At 51.3% G+C, this 17,409-nt stretch overlaps 1 protein-coding gene across 4 annotated transcripts in view; it reads left to right on the top strand.

Annotated features, from left to right (window-relative positions):
* PDE5A (phosphodiesterase 5A) overlaps nucleotides 1–16,253 on the top strand; it is a 109,499-nt gene extending 93,246 nt beyond the window's left edge. For all 4 annotated transcript variants that reach the window (XM_079770547.1, XM_079770546.1, XM_079770549.1 and 1 more), the window contains 4 exons: nucleotides 3,966–4,029; nucleotides 9,223–9,297; nucleotides 11,403–11,486; nucleotides 12,434–16,253. In XM_079770547.1, coding sequence (XP_079626673.1) covers nucleotides 3,966–4,029; nucleotides 9,223–9,297; nucleotides 11,403–11,486; nucleotides 12,434–12,568 — 358 coding nt within the window. In that variant the 3' untranslated portion in view covers nucleotides 12,569–16,253. The remainder of the gene's footprint in view (nucleotides 1–3,965; nucleotides 4,030–9,222; nucleotides 9,298–11,402; nucleotides 11,487–12,433) is intronic.
* The last annotated feature ends 1,156 nt before the right edge of the window (nucleotides 16,254–17,409 follow it).

The raw sequence follows: 17,409 nt of genomic DNA, 5'->3' as shown, positions 1-17,409 counted from the left end.
GGCTGTGTGACCAGTAGGCTGTGTGACCAGTAGGCTGTGTCACAGTAGGCTCTGTGACCAAGAGGCTGTGTCACAGTAGGCTGTGTGACCAATAGGCTGTGTCACAGTAGGCTGTGTGACCAGCAGCCTGTGTGACCAGTAGGCTGTGTGACCAGTAGGCTATGTCACAGTAGGCTGTGTGACCAATAGGCTGTGTGACCAGTAGGCTGTGTCACAGTAGGCTGTGTGACCAGTAGGCTGTGTCACAGTAGACTGTGTGACCAGTAGGCTGTGTGACCAGTAGGCTGTGTGACCAGTAGGCTGTGTCACTGTAGGCTGTGTGACCAGTAGGCTATGTCACAGTAGGCTGTGTGACCAATAGGCTGTGTGACCAGTAGGCTGTGTCACAGTAGGCTGTGTGACCAGTAGGCTGTGTCACAGTAGACTGTGTGACCAGTAGGCTGTGTGACCAGTAGGCTGTGTCACAGTAGACTGTGTGACCAGTAGGCTGTGTGACCAGTAGGCTGTGTCACTGTAGGCTATGTGACCAGTAGGCTATGTCACAGTAGGCTGTGTGACAAATAGGCTGTGTGACCAGTAGGCTGTGTCACAGTAGGCTGTATGACCAGTAGGCTGTGTGACAGTAGACTGTGTGACCAGTAGGCTGTGTGACCAGTAGTCTATGTCACAGTAGGCTGTGTGACTAGTAGGCTGTGTGATGAGTAGGCTGTGTCACAGTAGACTGTGTGACCAATAGGCTGTGTCACAGTAGGCTGTGTGACCAGTAGGCTGTGTTACAGTACGTTGTCACAGTTAGCTGTGTCACAATAGGCTGTGTGACCAGTAGGCTGTGTCACAGTAGGCTGTGTGACCAATAGGCTGTGTCACAGTAGGCTGTTTGACCAATAGGCTGTGTCACAGTACGTTGTCACAGTTAGCTGTGTCACAGTAGGCTGTGTGACCAGTAGGCTGTGTGACCAGTAGGCTGTGTGACGAGTAGGCTGTGTCACAGTAGACTGTGTGACCAATAGGCTGTGTCACAGTAGGCTGTGTGACCAATAGGCTGTGTCACGGTAGGCTGTGTGACCAATAGGCTATGTCACAGTAGGCTGTGTGACCAGTAGGCTGTGTGACCAGTAGGCTGTGTGACCAGTAGGCTGTGTGACAGTAGGCTGTGTGCCAGTAGGCTATGTCACAGTAGGCTGTGTGACCAGTAGGCTGTGTCACAGTAGGCTGTGTGACCAGTAGGCTGTGTCACAGTAGGCTGTATGACCAGTAGGCTGTGTGACAGTAGACTGTGTGACCAGTAGGCTGTGTGACCAGTAGGCTGTGTGACCAGTAGGCTGTGTCACTGTAGGCTGTGTGACCAGTAGTCTATGTCACAGTAGGCTGTGTGACTAGTAGGCTGTGTGATGAGTAGGCTGTATCACAGTAGACTGTGTGACCAATAGGCTGTGTCACAGTAGGCTGTGTGACCAGTAGGCTGTGTTACAGTACGTTGTCACAGTTAGCTGTGTCACAGTAGGCTGTGTGACCAGTAGGCTGTGTGACGAGTAGGCTGTGTCACAGTAGGCTGTGTGACCAATAGGCTGTGTCACAGTAGGCTGTTTGACCAATAGGCTGTGTCACAGTACGTTGTCACAGTTAGCTGTGTCACAGTAGGCTGTGTGACCAGTAGGCTGTGTGACGAGTAGGCTGTGTCACAGTAGACTGTGTGACCAATAGGCTGTGTCACAGTAGGCTGTGTGACCAATAGGCTGTGTCATGGTAGGCTGTGTGGCCAATAGGCTGTGTCACAGTAGGCTGTGTGACCAGTAGGCTGTGTGACAGTAGGCTGTGTGACCAGTAGGCTGTGTCACAGTAGCCTGTGTGACCAGTAGGCTGTGTCACAGTAGGCTGTGTGACCAGTAGTCTGTGTGACCTGTAGACTGTGTGACCAGTAGGCTGTGTGACCAGTAGGCTGTGTGACCAGTAGGCTGTTTGACCAGTAGGCTGTGTGACCAGTAGGCTATGTCACAGTAGGCTATGTGACCAAGAGGCTGTGTCACAGTAGGCTGTGTGACCAATAGGCTGTGTCACAGTAGGCTGTGTGACCAGCAGCCTGTGTGACCAGTAGGCTGTGTGACCAGTAGGCTATGTCACAGTAGGCTGTGTGACCAATAGGCTGTGTGACCAGTAGGCTGTGTCACAGTAGGCTGTGTGACCAGTAGGCTGTGTCACAGTAGACTGTGTGACCAGTAGGCTGTGTGACCAGTAGGCTGTTTGACCAGTAGGCTGTGTGACCAGTAGGCTATGTCACAGTAGGCTATGTGACCAAGAGGCTGTGTCACAGTAGGCTGTGTGACCAATAGGCTGTGTCACAGTAGGCTGTGTGACCAGCAGCCTGTGTGACCAGTAGGCTGTGTGACCAGTAGGCTATGTCACAGTAGGCTGTGTGACCAATAGGCTGTGTGACCAGTAGGCTGTGTCACTGTAGGCTGTGTGACCAGTAGGCTATGTCACAGTAGGCTGTGTGACCAATAGGCTGTGTGAAGAGTAGGCTGTGTGACCAGTAGGCTGTGTCACAGTAGACTGTGTGACCAGTAGGCTGTGTGACCAGTAGGCTGTGTGACCAGTAGGCTGTGTCACTGTAGGCTATGTGACCAGTAGGCTATGTCACAGTAGGCTGTGTGACCAATAGGCTGTGTGACCAGTAGGCTGTGTCACAGTAGGCTGTATGACCAGTAGGCTGTGTGACAGTAGACTGTGTGACCAGTAGGCTGTGTGACCAGTAGGCTGTGTCACTGTAGGCTGTGTGACCAGTAGTCTATGTCACAGTAGGCTGTGTGACTAGTAGGCTGTGTGATGAGTAGGCTGTGTCACAGTAGACTGTGTGACCAATAGGCTGTGTCACAGTAGGCTGTGTGACCAGTAGGCTGTGTTACAGTACTTTGTCACAGTTAGCTGTGTCACAGTAGGCTGTGTGACCAGTAGGCTCTGTGACGAGTAGGCTGTGTCACAGTACGTTGTCACAGTTAGCTGTGTCACAGTAGGCTGTGTGACCAGTAGGCTGTGTGACCAGTAGGCTGTGTGACGAGTAGCCTGTGTCACAGTAGACTGTGTGACCAATAGGCTGTGTCACAGTAGGCTGTGTGACCAGTAGGCTGTGTTACAGTAGGCTGTTTGACCAATAGGCTGTGTCACAGTACGTTGTCACAGTTAGCTGTGTCACAGTAGGCTGTGTGACCAGTATGCTGTGTGACCAGTAGGCTGTGTGACGAGTAGGCTGTGTCACAGTAGACTGTGTGACCAATAGGCTGTGTCACAGTAGGCTGTGTGACCAGTAGGCTGTGTCACAGTAGGCTCTGTGACCAGTAGGCTGTTTGACCAGTAGGCTGTGTTACAGTAGGCTATGTGACCAGTAGGGTTTCGACCAGTAGGGTGTGTTATAGTAGGCTGTGTCTCAGTAGGCTGTGTCACATCAGGCTGTGTTACCAGTAGGGTGTGTTACAGTAGGCTGTGTGGCCAGTAGGTTGTATTATCAGTAAGCTGTGTTACAGTGTGGTGTGTTTGCAAGTGGGGTGTGTTGCCAGTGGGTTGTGTTGCCAGTGGGCCGTGTTACTGTAGGATTATTGCCATTGAATGTCTAATCATTAGTAATCAGTGTGTTTTCATCAGGTGGTCACTGAGAATGGAATAGCAAGGTGGAAAGAATAATGGAAGGGGCAGGTTTTGCCCAAAGGCCAATGATTTCTCTCCTTTGCTGTCTTGGGCTAACGGAGGTGGCTTTAGGGCAAATTCCAGTTGTTCACTGAGTAACCAAAACAATGATCCTCTGATCCCCGGAATCAGTCACATTTCTGTGTAAACCTGTTTCTTCATCTCTATAAACTGCCGTTCCCAGATGAGAGGGTTTTGACTTAGCCTGGCACTGGGAGCTGTTGCTGAGGGCAGGTGCTGCTCAGAGGTAACGGGGCTGCCGGGCTTCTCCCTCCTCCCCGCTGCAGGGCGATGCTGATGACGGCGTGCGACCTCTCTGCCATCACGAAGCCCTGGCCCATTCAGCAACGGGTATGTCGCTTAGTGACACGAAAGTAATCCTTAAAAATCAAAGTAAAGAATGTCTTCACTCTGCAAGGCAGCTTCTGGCGTGTTTGTGGAAATTATGATGTCATTTTTAAGTGGCATGAAAAGCAGGCAGTTGGACATAAGTTTTCTTCGTGGAAGATTCATTAGCACTTAGGATATATGGGAGGTATGTGAAGGAGGGCGACACCTAGCGGCTGGTAAGTTTGACTTTGGTAAGTACCACTTCTGTTCACTTAGCTATGGCGTTAGCATGTCCCTTTAATAGTGCAACAGGGAAGGATCGGCATTTTCGTTTCCTTTTTGATCTTCCACATCCGACCTGGGAAGGCAGAGCGGTGAGGTTGGGTCTGAACCTAAAAAGCCAGACTGTAAGACCTCTGTAATCAAAGCAGGTGGTGAGGGTGACAGACACGGAGTCCATAGGACATTAGACACTGCACAGAACACTCACTGTACAATAGAGGTGGCATTTACAATAACGGGGCAAGGGCAGACTTAAGTAATGTGAGGATGCCTTTCCCATCTCCACAGCCAGATAGCGAGGGGCAAAGTTGGATCCAGTCTGCAAAGGTAAACTCCACGTGGAGCAAAGAGCTCAGTGCAGGAAATTAAGCTGGTTTGATGGATCTTAGCCTCTATTGTGTGAGGGGAGCAGCTTGTGTGGTGGGCCCTACTGAAGTTTGGTCATCTCAAACAGTCTGTGTGACCAGTGGGCTGTGTCACAGTAGGATGTGTCACAGTAAGCTGTGTGGCCAATAGGCTGTGTGACCAGTAGGTGCTAAATAAGAACACTGTGGAGTCTTCTGCGGCCCAGGAATGAGAAGACCTTCCTGACTGTGGCTCAACATGCAAAAGCATTTCAGGAAAAGACGAATGCATTTGATTCCATAAAAATGGAAACATTAAGAAAACTTCTGCATGCAAAAGACAGTATAAGCAAAGCAAAAGACCATGATACACTGATAAAAAATATTTGCAACTTCTTTCTGATAGTTAATATCACTAATATTAAAGAACTTCTGAAAAACAAAGAAGATCCCTAGCCAGTGTTGCTCAGTGGATAGAACGTCAGCCTGCAGACTGAAGGGTCCCGGTTTCAATTCCAGTCAAGGGCACATGCCCGGGTTGTGGGCTGGATCCCCAGTAGGGGGCGTGCAGGAGGCAGCCAATCAGTGATTCACTCTCATCATTGATGTTTCTATCTCTTTCCCTCTCCCTTCCTCTCTGAATTCAATAAAAATATGTTTTAAAAATAAATAAAGAAGAAAAAGGCTAATAGCCCCACAGAAAAATGGTCCAAAGATTTTCACAAAAAGTTGATAGAACAAGAAATGTGAATGGCTCTTACTCATTTGAAGAGGTTCTCAGAACCTCAATCATAAAGACAAATGCAAATTAAAATTACGCCAACACATACAAAAACACCCGTACAGAATCTCATAGCAGCTTTAGTCCCAATAATCAGAAGCCGAAGTCGACCCCAGCGTCTCTCACCAGGAGAAGGATAAACATGCTGCAGTGTGTCCATCCGTGGCTCCTGCTCAGTCATAGCAAGTGGCCTCTGATCCGTGCTGAGCGGGGTTGGTCTCATCAACACTCCACTGAGCAAAGGGAGCCAGACACTAAACACGCATGTTGCGAGTCCATTTCTATGAAGTTCTAGAATAGACAAAACTAGCCTTTGGTGGAATAATTTAAAATAGTGGTTGTGAGGAGAGGGAGGAAAGGGCAGGGATGGCCTGGGAAGGGTCACGAGGCCCGTCTGGGGTGGTGGGAATATTCTGAACTTGGGTGTGTGTGTGTGTGTGTGTGTGTGTGTGTGTGTGTGAGAGAGAGAGAGAGAGAGAGAGAGAGAGAGAGAGAGAGAGAGAGACGTGGTTATATGCATGTGTCAATAGGTTGAAGTGTGTGCCTATGATCTATGCAATGCACAGTATGTAAATTCTACATCATTAAAAACACCACTGAGATACCTTTCCCAATCATCTGACTATCAAAAATGCAAAGTTTTTACAAGGTTCTCTGTTGGGGACACTGTGGGAAGACAAGGAATGCACATTACTGTAACCCTTCAGGAGAGTAGAAATACACATAGTCACCTACCATTGCTTCTAGGACTCATATCCCAGAGATATACCGGGAAGAATATAAAAAGTTATTCACACAAAGCTATTCATTTTGGTGCTGTGTGCAATAGCAGAGACGGGAACCAGCCCAGAGTTCATCCCCAGGGTACTGACTAGTAAGCCGAGGACTTTACACCACGAGTTCCATGCGGCTGGGACAGGAATTGAGCATCATCTGTAACCATCATGGAGTGATCACAAGGGCGCATTTTATGTGAGGAAAAAAACAGAAGGATTAACCACAAGGCAAGTTAAGGAGGGAAGAGGGGTGAGGACCGGAGATGCCAACGAGAGCTGCTTTGCTGGGCTTGTTTTGTAGATTTAACTTTGGAACCATATAATAGTGCTTATAATTATAAAATAAAACTAGAGGCCCGGTGCATGAATTCGTGCACCAGTGGGGTCCCTCTGCCTGGCCTGCAGGATCGGGCTGAAACCAGCCCTCTGACATCCCCCGAGAGGTCCCAGATTGGGAGAGGGTGCAGGCCAGGCCGAAGGACCCCACCGGTGCACGATCGGGGCCGGGGAGGGACGCTGGAGGTTGGCCAGCCGGGGAGGGACCGCAGGAGGGCTTCAGGGCGTGTCCGGCCCTTCTCGCTCAGTCCCTATCAGCTGAACCCCAGCAGCAAGCTAACTACTGATCAGAGCATCTACCCCCTGGTGGTCAGTGCATGTCATAGCAAACAGTTGAGCAGCCTTAGCATATCATTAGCATATTATGCTTTGATTGGTTGAACGGAAGACCAGGCACTTAGCATATTAGGCTTTTATTATATAGAATTGAATTTTGAACATCACTCAGCCTTGAAAGTAACATGAAATGAACCTAATTTGGGTTGTGAAACCACACCGAGGGGGACTATTGCATTTCAGGTGACATTAACGCAACAACCAGACCATATATCTCTAGTAGGGTGCCCTTCAAAACAACAGCATCACCCAAACAAGCCCTGACGCTGCTCTCCGGGGTGGTGTCGTTAGTGCGATGCTGGGTAGCTGTTCAGTCCCTGTTGTAGCTGATGTGGGTAGAAGCAGGTAAGAAAGTCCATGGGGGTGTTGAGAAGTAGGATTTGGGAGTAAGTGGTGATGAAGATCATGGACAAGGTCAGGCAGGGATGCTGCTGCTGGGAATGAGAGGTTGTAGGAACCTGTGCTGTGCCCAGATCCACCCCTTCGCAGGGGTTACACGGGGGTCACCGTGGTTAATGAGCAAACCTGGTGCCACTGAGGTTTCTGAGCACCTCCCTGGAGAGGAGCGCGGGCTCCGGAGAGAAATGGCTGCTCGTGGGGCTGAAGCAGGAGACGACCAGGTGAGCCTAGAGCAGCCAGGAGCGAGGAGGTGCAGACTGAGCAGGTCCTGGTGGGACCAGGTGACCTGGAGCAGCCAGGAGCGAGGAGGTGCAGACTGAGCAGGTCCTGGTGGGACCAGGGAAGCTGCTCCCTGAGCGCCCATTGGCCGAAAGGGGACAATCAGCATCATGAGGGCTCGGGATACGTTAAATACATTTAAATTTCAGAGTTCGAAGCAATAATCAGGGTAAGGAAACAAAACCTCACCTGGCCATTTTTGGCCGATGCTTTGAGAGAACCAAGTTAGTTTTAAAATGGTAACGAAAGTGGAGGTCAAGCATTTCTCCTGCTCTTTTATGCCAACGGTACTTTAGGGAACCAATTAACTTTCTCTTCATTGTATTCCAACGAATAAAGCAGAAAGGAATGATTGGTTGACTGTCAGCTTTGCAGCCCCTACCTCGCTGGAGGTAGACAGAGGTCATCCAGGGTTGCTAAGGTCACGAAAAGAGTGAGCCTGCGTTCACTAGGAGCCGCGGCAGGAGGGCGCTGCCTCTGAGGCAGTCCTGGCAAAGTGCAAATTAGAAAGATCCCGTCTCAGTCTCATCACGGCTCCAGCTCTCATCACCAGTGACGGAAACAGGGCATCGAGATGCGGTCAGCAAACCCTAGGCAGTGGGAACTGCGGGAGGCAAAACCCAGCGTATTCAACAAGAACAACCACAGAAATCCTAAGGGAGGTGCTTAGAGAGAGGGGGCGGGCCCGGGAGATGAAGCTCACAGGGCTATGAATGGAGTGCAAAGGACGCGCCTGCCTGCTGTGTATTCACAGCCGGGAACCGGGCTGATGCCCCCTGATTGCACTCCCAGAGGGCTCCCTGTGTTTCCCCATCAGAGCTGAAGTTGAAGTGACGGACGGCAGCTTTCTCTGCGTAGTGAGAGGTTGCAGACTTCGGCCTTGGTGACCAGCACACATTTAAAGCAAATGGGATACAGTTTCGTTCTCCGTTCCTGCCTGGTCCTAAGTGTACTGATATGTTTGAAAGCTGTAGATCTGACCGATTTTATTATCTTTTTTTTTTTTTAGCTTAATATCATATATATTTCAAAAACAGATAAAACCAAACAATGTATTTTTCAATGCCTATACACATATGGTAACATAATAAACAAATGAATTACACAAAATTTAGGACATAGTTACTTGTGAGGGTGTAATGGGGTAAAAGTGTTAGGAATGGATATACAGGTCTTGAAAGGTACAAGTAATATTCTCTTCGCAAAATTCATAACTTGGTATTTTTTATCAATATTTTACCATGTACTTATACATCATAAATACTCCGAATTCTATAGTTTATAACATTGACACATTTTAAAAGCCTCCTTGGTGTTTTAGCATATAAAACTGCAACTATGTAGGATTACCCTTTTTTAATAATACAATATAAAATATTGATATTTTCCTCTTTTCAATTGCTTTCGAGCCTATGTTTTGTGTATTATTTGTCCTTATATTGGTGACTTATATTTGGAAAGAATTGAAAATGCTGTTGTAACTTTTAAGATTTCTGTCAAAAATACAGGGAACATTCTTTGTTCTACATATATAAACTATCGAGATTTGAAAAACCGATAAACATTCTAATGCTGTTTATCTGAAACTCCAAAGAGCCATTGAACTTTGGAGATCAGAACTTCATCCAGTCTCTTCCAGAGCAAAGGCTGAGACCCGGACGCCCTGTGCTGTCTATTTCAGATCGCAGAGCTTGTGGCGGCGGAGTTTTTTGACCAGGGAGACAAAGAGAGAAGAGAACTCAACATAGAGCCTGCGGTGAGTATGAGGCCCCGTGGCTAGGAATCATTCAAATAATGACTCAAACGCTTTTGTATTATAAACTTCTCTTCGGGTATCAGTGAGGTCTGTCCTTAGGAACACGGCTTCTTCTCATTCTGTTTCCCATCCTATTATACCTACTTTTTCGTAATTTGCTTTTTCTATTTAAGTATCATCAGCCACTTTTCATTCTAACGATGCCACCCTCTATATATTGTTTATCGTAGTTACATAAAACGGATCTAACCATCGCTTACCCACTTCCCTTGGTGGGGTGTTTGCGATGTTCACCATTCCACACAGCACCGTGATAAACATCTAAACAGCATCGTGATAAACATGAGCATGTTCATCGTCTTGTTAGGATGAATTCCCAGAAGGGCACATGGATTTTTATATGTATACATACTTCCTTTTGCAGAGGGTATGAATCTCAAATACAAGGAAAATGTTCCCCTTGAACCACTTGGAATGACTTTTCCTGCACATGAAGCATAGAGCCTTCTTTTTCCAATTCCAATGGGCACTTACTGGGCCGTGGTAAACGGGCCGTGGTTAACAGAGGCCCAGGCTGTGTCTCATCGTCTCTCCCGGTTGCGCAGTGTGAGGCGAGCTGTTTGAAGCTCAGAATCTTTGCAGAAAGTGGTGGGCAGAGTGGTGGTGACAGCGAGGGAGGATGTGCTTGACTTAAAGCCCCAGACAGACGCGGTGCTTCCCATGCTGGTGCTGGTTCACCTGGTCTCGTCACGAACTCTTGGGCGAAGCAGCAGCGGCACCTGCAGAGCCTCCCTGAGTTGTACCCACTGTGGCCTCGGCGCCTCCTGCAGAGAAGGTGTTAGATCCACAGCAGGACTCAGATCACAGCCTGCATGTCTTCCAAATAGACATCAGCATTCGGTTCTACATCAGCAATGAACGTTAGGGCAGTGGTTGGCTGCAAGTCAGTGGTCAGCTCTAGGGCAGTGTCAGCTCTAGGGCAGTGTCAGCTCTAGGGCAGTGTCAGCTCTAGGACAGTGTCAGCTCTAGGGCAGTGTCAGCTCTAGGGCAGTGTCAGCTCTAGGAGAGGTCAGCTCTAGGACAGTGTCAGCTCTAGGGCAGTGTCAGCTCTAGGGCAGTGTCAGCTCTAGGAGCAGTGTCAGCTCTAGGGCAGTGTCAGCTCTAGGGCAGTGTCAGCTCTAGGGCAGTGTCAGCTCTAGGAGAGGTCAGCTCTAGGGCAGTGTCAGCTCTAGGGCAGTGTCAGCTCTAGGAGCAGTGTCAGCTCTAGGAGCAGTGTCAGCTCTAGGGCAGTGTCAGCTCTAGGGCAGTGTCAGCTCTAGGGCAGTGTCAGCTCTAGGACAGTGTCAGCTCTAGGGCAGTGTCAGCTCTAGGGCAGTGTCAGCTCTAGGCCAGTGTCAGCTCTAGGCCAGTGTCAGCTCTAGGGCAGTGTCAGCTCTAGGAGCAGTGTCAGCTCTAGGGCAGTGTCAGCTCTAGGGCAGTGTCAGCTCTAGGAGCAGTGTCAGCTCTAGGGCAGTGTCAGCTCTAGGCAGTGTCAGCTCTAGGAGCAGTGTCAGCTCTAGGGCAGTGTCAGCTCTAGGAGAGGTCAGCTCTAGGGCAGTGTCAGCTCTAGGACAGTGTCAGCTCTAGGAGTGGTCAGCTCTAGGGCAGTGTCAGCTCTAGGAGAGGTCAGCTCTAGGGCAGTGTCAGCTCTAGGGCTGTGTCAGCTCTAGGGCAGTGTCAGCTCTAGGGCAGTGTCAGCTCTAGGGCAGTGTCAGCTCTAGGACAGTGTCAGCGCTAGGGCAGTGTCAGCTCTAGGGCAGTGTCAGCTCTAGGGCAGTGTCAGCTCTAGGAGTGGTCAGCTCTAGGGCAGTGTCAGCTCTAGGGCAGTGTTCAGTTCTGGGTGATGTGGGAAGGTCACCACCAGGTCAGACAAGGCTGAGGATCAGGCCTTCTCTCTGGGCAGTGCCGGAGGCTGGCACAGGTTAGGAGGCTGGCACAGCTGAGGAGACGAGCACAGGTCAGGAGGTGGTGAGTAGGCGTCAGGCCGTCCTCCCCTGGCCCGGGACGGGCAGTGTGCTCTTTCCGTGCCTACACGTCTGAGTGTCTGTCCTGCGTTTGTGCTTCAGGACCTCATGAACAGGGAGAAGAAGAACAAGATCCCAAGTATGCAGGTCGGCTTCATCGACGCCATCTGCCTGCAGCTGTATGAGGTATCTCAATGCAAACTGCTAGGCTGCTAAACTCCTACATTTTGTATTTGCAATTTCTCAGACACTTCACTTCATCGAGTGCAGCCATCTAGTGAGTGCCTGCCGTGTGCTAGTCCGGTGGTGCAGGCACATTGGCACTGATGTCCCGTGTCCGCCCTGAGGACATGTGCGGGCACGCTCTCTCAGTGTTATTCTTTGTACGTTAAGTCTGGTCTAAACAGAGAAGCTAATTACCCAGCTCTTCCTCGCTGAGCAGTGCTAACAGGTGTCTGTGAGGTTGAAGGCGTGGCTGGGAGAACATTGCAGGCCCCACCTCCAGGCACCTGCTGCTCGGGGTCTTTATTTTCAAGTTGAAGATTTTCCCTAACACAGCCGTTTACTAGTTTAGATTTTTAATGCCCCACGTACAGGAAATAGATGCTGCCCTTGTCTTTCGAAGTTTAAATGGTATCCCATCACCAACCCTGTTGTTGGGTGCTTAAGTCAATGTTTATTATGAAGAAATCTGCAATGAACATCCTTTTCCCTTAATATTTATGGCACGATAGTTGCTAAATAATAACACCACAGAGAATTATGGCTTCATCCTTATTGTAATCGTGGGTAAAAATTGATTTAAGTACATGCTAAGAAAAAAACATTTTATAGAAAAACGCAAAAACCAGGACAGTCACAGGCAGAGAGCGACGTCTGTGCTACATAACAAGGCAAAACACCTTGTTTCCCGGCCAGCGGGGCCTCCCAGCCCAGTGCTGTGGTTTGGGACGTGTGTTTGCTCTGTCAGCTCGGACTCGCTCCCCGGGGACCTTCTGTGTGGTCACAGCCGCGGTCTCGTGGGTGATCGAGGAGCCTGGGAAAGCCGCGGGCTGCCCGCGAGGAGCGGTGCGGCCGGCACCCTGGGGGGCTGCTGCCTGGCGCCTCCTAAGGCGGCTCTCTCTCCTTCCCAGGCGCTGGCGCGCGTGTCCCCCGACTGCTCCCCGCTGCTGGACGGCTGCAGGCACAACAGGCAGAAGTGGCAGGCGCTGGCCGAGCAGCAGGACGCTCTGGTCAACGGGGCCGGCGGCCCCGCCCCGCGCAGCTGATCGCCTGGGCCCGGGCGGAATGTCGCGACCGCAGCCTGCATGGCCCGGCCTGGCTGGACACGGCACGGCTGCGTGTGCCCTCCCCACGCTGTCCTGTGTGTTTGCACAGCTTCTGAGCACAGCGGACTGTTTGCAGGGGGCGTCCTACCTGTGTGTGTTGCCCACTGAGCTGAGGCTCGCTCGGCACGGACCGCCCCCCCTCCACCCCCCCGCAGGTCCGCGCAGGAGTCCTTGCTGAAAGTGTGGGCTGTGTCCCGCCTTCAGTTAGCTGTTTCGCTTGGGAATTTTAAGTAATTGGTTTTGTGGTTTGGGAATTGCCAACCTTTCAAGAATGTTTGGAATCTTTTCTTTCTCAAAAATAGGCCCAGAGCAAATGGAATATATTCCATGACACGTAAAACCTGCATAAGGTTGAGAAAAATTGGGGCTGCGTGGATGTGAAGGGGAAAGGGGAGATTTGTCAACAATGTATTATGTTAAAACAGTTAAAACTCCCAGACAAATGGGAAGGCTGCAGGGCAGAATTGTAAAGCAAAGGTGTCCTCTGACCGACTATCGCTGGTCTTATCACCGGACCGTGTGACCCAGGAACGCTGCGGCCACCAGTTCTGTCCCTTTTGTGTGTAACTTCCTTCGTTCACCTTACAGCGTAGTTTGTAGGGGGCCGGTTTGCACCTCAGTGGGCAATCAAGATCAAAGTGGCGATTGGAGCCCAGAGCTGACGTGAGATGTGACTGCAATAAGAAAGCCAGCAAAGGGCCACCTGGACATTGGCCAGAAATGAAACCGCGGGGCAGCAGGACACTCCGCCTGAGGCAGTCAGCAGTCTGCTGTGACGGACATTGCCCAGCGCGGGCCTGGAGGATGGTCCGCCCGGGATCGCAGGATGTGGGCACTGCCCTGCACACTGGCCCCGAGCTGGAGCTGGTGGCATTCACGTCTCTAGCTCCCAGTCCATTTAGAAAATGTGAACATTTTAGAATTGGAGCTCCACTCGTAGCGTGTGCTCCTGTACACGACCCAGCATTGGAGACGCGGGGGGTGCGGGGGGCAGGGGGCTGCTTCTGGGAAGAAATCTGCTCCAAATCCGTGCGAATGTCTGGACTGAGCAGGAAGAGAGGTATTTGTTTGGTTTGTTACCCGTCCCCCCCCCCCCCCCAAAAAAAAAAAAACAAGTTTCTGTCACTGTTTCAGGGGGGAAATCTCCCGGGGGATGGTGGAGCGGTAACAGCATTAGCAAAGCTTTCACTGAAACAAGGTTCCCACGTGTAGCATTTTCCTCTAAACTGCCTAACACTTCACGTGAGAAGTTTTACATGTATGTGTACCTTGAGATAATGCATCTGTATTCTTACCATTCAGGTAAAAGAAAGGGCGGGGGACAAATCGTACGGCTTTTACTCTGTGGGAAAGGCCAGTCTGCACGTCATGGACTGTGTGGTGCTGTGTGTGTGGTTGTCATGACACTGGTATGTTCAGGATGTTACCCTATTTCTATTTCATGTCACACAGATGAGCTAAGGCACCTCTTTGGGGACACGGGTGTGTCCGTCACAGGCTGCCCCTGAATCACACACCTGCATCCTGTGCACACCCATGTGCACGCGTGTTCCTCAGCGTGGAACACTGTCTGAAGTGGCGTGTCTAATGACCTACCTGTCACCGTGCACTGTGACTATGCCTCCGTCTGCGTCTTAGCTTCAGTTCCGACCCCCCGGCACACGTCACTGAGACTGTAAAAGCCACCGCAGACCCGTCCGGGAGGGTGTGAGGGGCCATTTAACAGGCACAGAGATACACTTAGATTAGAATCTGTCCGGTTTGCCTTTAGATCGGTTGGTTTTACTTCACTCACTCAGAAATTACCAGTGAGGCTCTGCCATGCCCGGCACTTGAGTCCCTACAGAAGAATACTTCTCTAAAGCTGGTTCCAGTCACTTTAATTTTTAGGAAAATCATTCCGTTCATGGACTCCTACCCGGTACGTGGCACAACGTTTTCATTCTTATGTGAATATTTGCTTTCCTACCGCCTCCTAGGTGGGAAATACATGTCCAGGGTGGGCCGAGAGTAGGTTTGCAGTTGTTTGTATGGAAAATAACACAGCAGTTAATAAGTAGCGCTAAAGAATAAGCTGTTTCATGTGCTCACAGCTTCACCCCACTCCTGCCCCGCTGTGTGTAGGCCTCGCCTTCCCCGGTATGTATTTCACCCAAACCAGCAGGGACTCGCTCTGTTCCAGGGAAAGGGGTCGTGTGGTCTTAGCTGAGGAACGTTACGCCGTTATTTCCTTTCCATTTCCAGCCCCAAGCCCCCCCTTCTCACCCAGTTGTTTAAAATCTGTGAACTGCCCGGCCTGGTAGTTTTCAGAGCAGTGGCTTTGCCGACCGCAATCCTGTGTGAACTCGTGGGGGTCACAGCTCTGTCGCCTGGACACGGAGGCGCTGTGTTCGGGCGAAGCCTCTGTCTCCCCGAGGACGTCACAGGCGGCGGCCGCTCTGTCCGCCCGGCGGCCGAGACCACTGTCGCCTGGGACACGCGGCCACGGAGCTGTGGTCCCACGTGCGGTTCCTCAGAGACACGCGCTCACTGGCTTCTCACGCGGACGGCTGGTGAGCGTGGGACGCGGGGCTGGGCGCGGCCTCAGACACAGCCCGGGCGTGAGGTGGCGCCCGTCTCCTAATTCCCAGAAGTTTCCTGCCTGCCCTGCTGGCCGCGGGGGCGTGGGAACCGGCCGGAATGCTGGCTCTGGGGGAGCGGGCCAGCTGCGAGGGACGTGCCGTGTCCAGCACTGAGCACGCGTGTTAGACGCCGTGGATTTCACGTTTCCTGTGTTTTTCATCGTCTGTGCTCCTCCGACTTCGCGGCCACACAAGTGATGGTGCTCTGCTTCGTTCTGAGATCGTTGGCGATGAGAGAAGGAAACCCTGGCACTGCCATTGCCTCCCGAGTGCCCGCGGTTACACGGGGGCAGCTCCACTGGCCTGGCCCGCCCCAGTCCCCGCCTCGGTCCCCGCCTCGGTCCCCACCACGCGCCAGGCGCAGGCCTCTAAGGAGACAGCACAGCGGCCTCCTGGGCAACGCTGGTGAGGCCACTCAGCGCTGAGCCTGCGCGTGGCCGTGGGACACAGGCACACGGCGTCACTTCTGTTTTCATCGATAACGTGTGGTCACACAGTTTTCCAAGGAGCTCCTCACCTGGACCTTCTGGGAACCTGTTAGGACACCTGTCTTCCTGCGAGCTTGTCGCCAGCCCCGAGAGCGCCCGCGCCTGGGGGGCCGTGTGCTGCGCCAGCCTGTCCGCCGTGCACAGTGCGGGCCTTCTGCTGCGGGGAAGGCGGCGAGGAAGAAGGGTTGGCGCTCACTCTGCCGTGCACACCCTCCTCAAAGCCTGTGGAGACACGTCCGAACGAACGCTGTGGAAAGCCATGTAAATAGTTGAAAATAGAAATTTCTATTACAGTTTAAGAAAAGAAAACCTTATGAATCATCACTAGCCACTGTTAATATCTATTTGTATTCTTATACCTTTTCAACATATTTGAACAAATATATAGTTTCTGGCACTATTTTTGTACTAGGATAATGGAGGTCCTATGTATATTGTGTTTAGCGTTTAAGTCCATTTGAATAACTGTGGGTGTTGATTTCTCGTCTTACCCCACCCCCACCCCCACCGCGAAAAGCATTTCAGAGACACGTCCCTGTAAAGGCACTCACGGGGACCAGCCCTCACGGGGACCAGCCGTACAAGCCGCAGTCAGGGTGGCCCCCAGAGGGCAGGCTCCTCACTGTCGGTTGTCCCCTCATGTTGCCACGCTTTGTAAAAATAAAAGGGAGAATGAGCAACCACGTGTGAGTGTGGAGTGGTTATTGGGTATGAATTTCAGGCAGAGGGAATGGGTCAAATAGATGGAGAGACTTTAGATCTCGCTAACCTGGGTCCTACCAGCTGGGAAAAGTCCTTCCCCGGCCCAGACTCCTCTCAGCAACAGTCCTCTTTTTAGCAATATCCTTTGCCACCCACTTGCGGCTACACTTCCCGTCTCCACACTCTGAGAGCCCAGCCACGCTCTGGAGGACAGGCCCAGCCTCGTGCGTGGAGGTGCAGGTGTGGGCGGGGGGGCGGGGGGGAGGGCGTGCTGGCCACATGCACGGGCCAGATCCCAGCCCAGCTGACCAATTTCCAAGTAGATGCGACTCCACTCAGTCCTCCTTTTCATTGTCATTGCAAGAGGCCCCAATCCGTGGGTGGTGGGTCAGGTGGGCAGCTGGAAGCGTGGAGACAGGCGTCACTCACCCCACTGGTTGGTGTGTTTGGGTTCCACAGTGACCCCTTCGTTCCTTGGGCACAGGGCCCTCCCGCGCGTGGCAGAGGCAGGAGGTGGGGTTCAGTGCAGGGTCACAGGCCTTGTAGGTTCTGCCTAGACAAGCCCCTTCCTGTGGCCAAGGAGCTGAGCCTGCACAGCAGGGCTGAGGGCCAAGTACACAGAGCTCGCCTGCAGCCAGAGTTCAGGCTTCCGGGCCACTAGAGGGCACCAGAGTTTGAGTTGTATTTAAAAATGATAATCACCCCCTCCCCCAAACACACCCACACACTGGGCACAAACAGTGAATAGAAATGCTTTTTAAAAGTTTTTAGGAGCTGGAAAATATTATGCTCAGTGAAATAAGCCAAACTGAGAAAAAACAATATCACATGATCTCACTTATTGGTGGAATCTAATGAACAAAAAGAATTGACCAACAAAATAAGACCCGAAGCAGGGAGGCATGGAACAGACTGACATACCTCAATGTGGGGGTCAGGGGACAGGAAGAGATAAACCACAGAACTTATA

This window comes from Cnephaeus nilssonii (assembly GCF_951640355.1).
Source record: "Cnephaeus nilssonii genome assembly, chromosome: 5".
In the NCBI taxonomy this organism is placed as follows: Eukaryota; Metazoa; Chordata; class Mammalia; order Chiroptera; family Vespertilionidae; genus Cnephaeus; species Cnephaeus nilssonii.
This window is presented reverse-complemented; position numbering and strand designations above follow the sequence as displayed.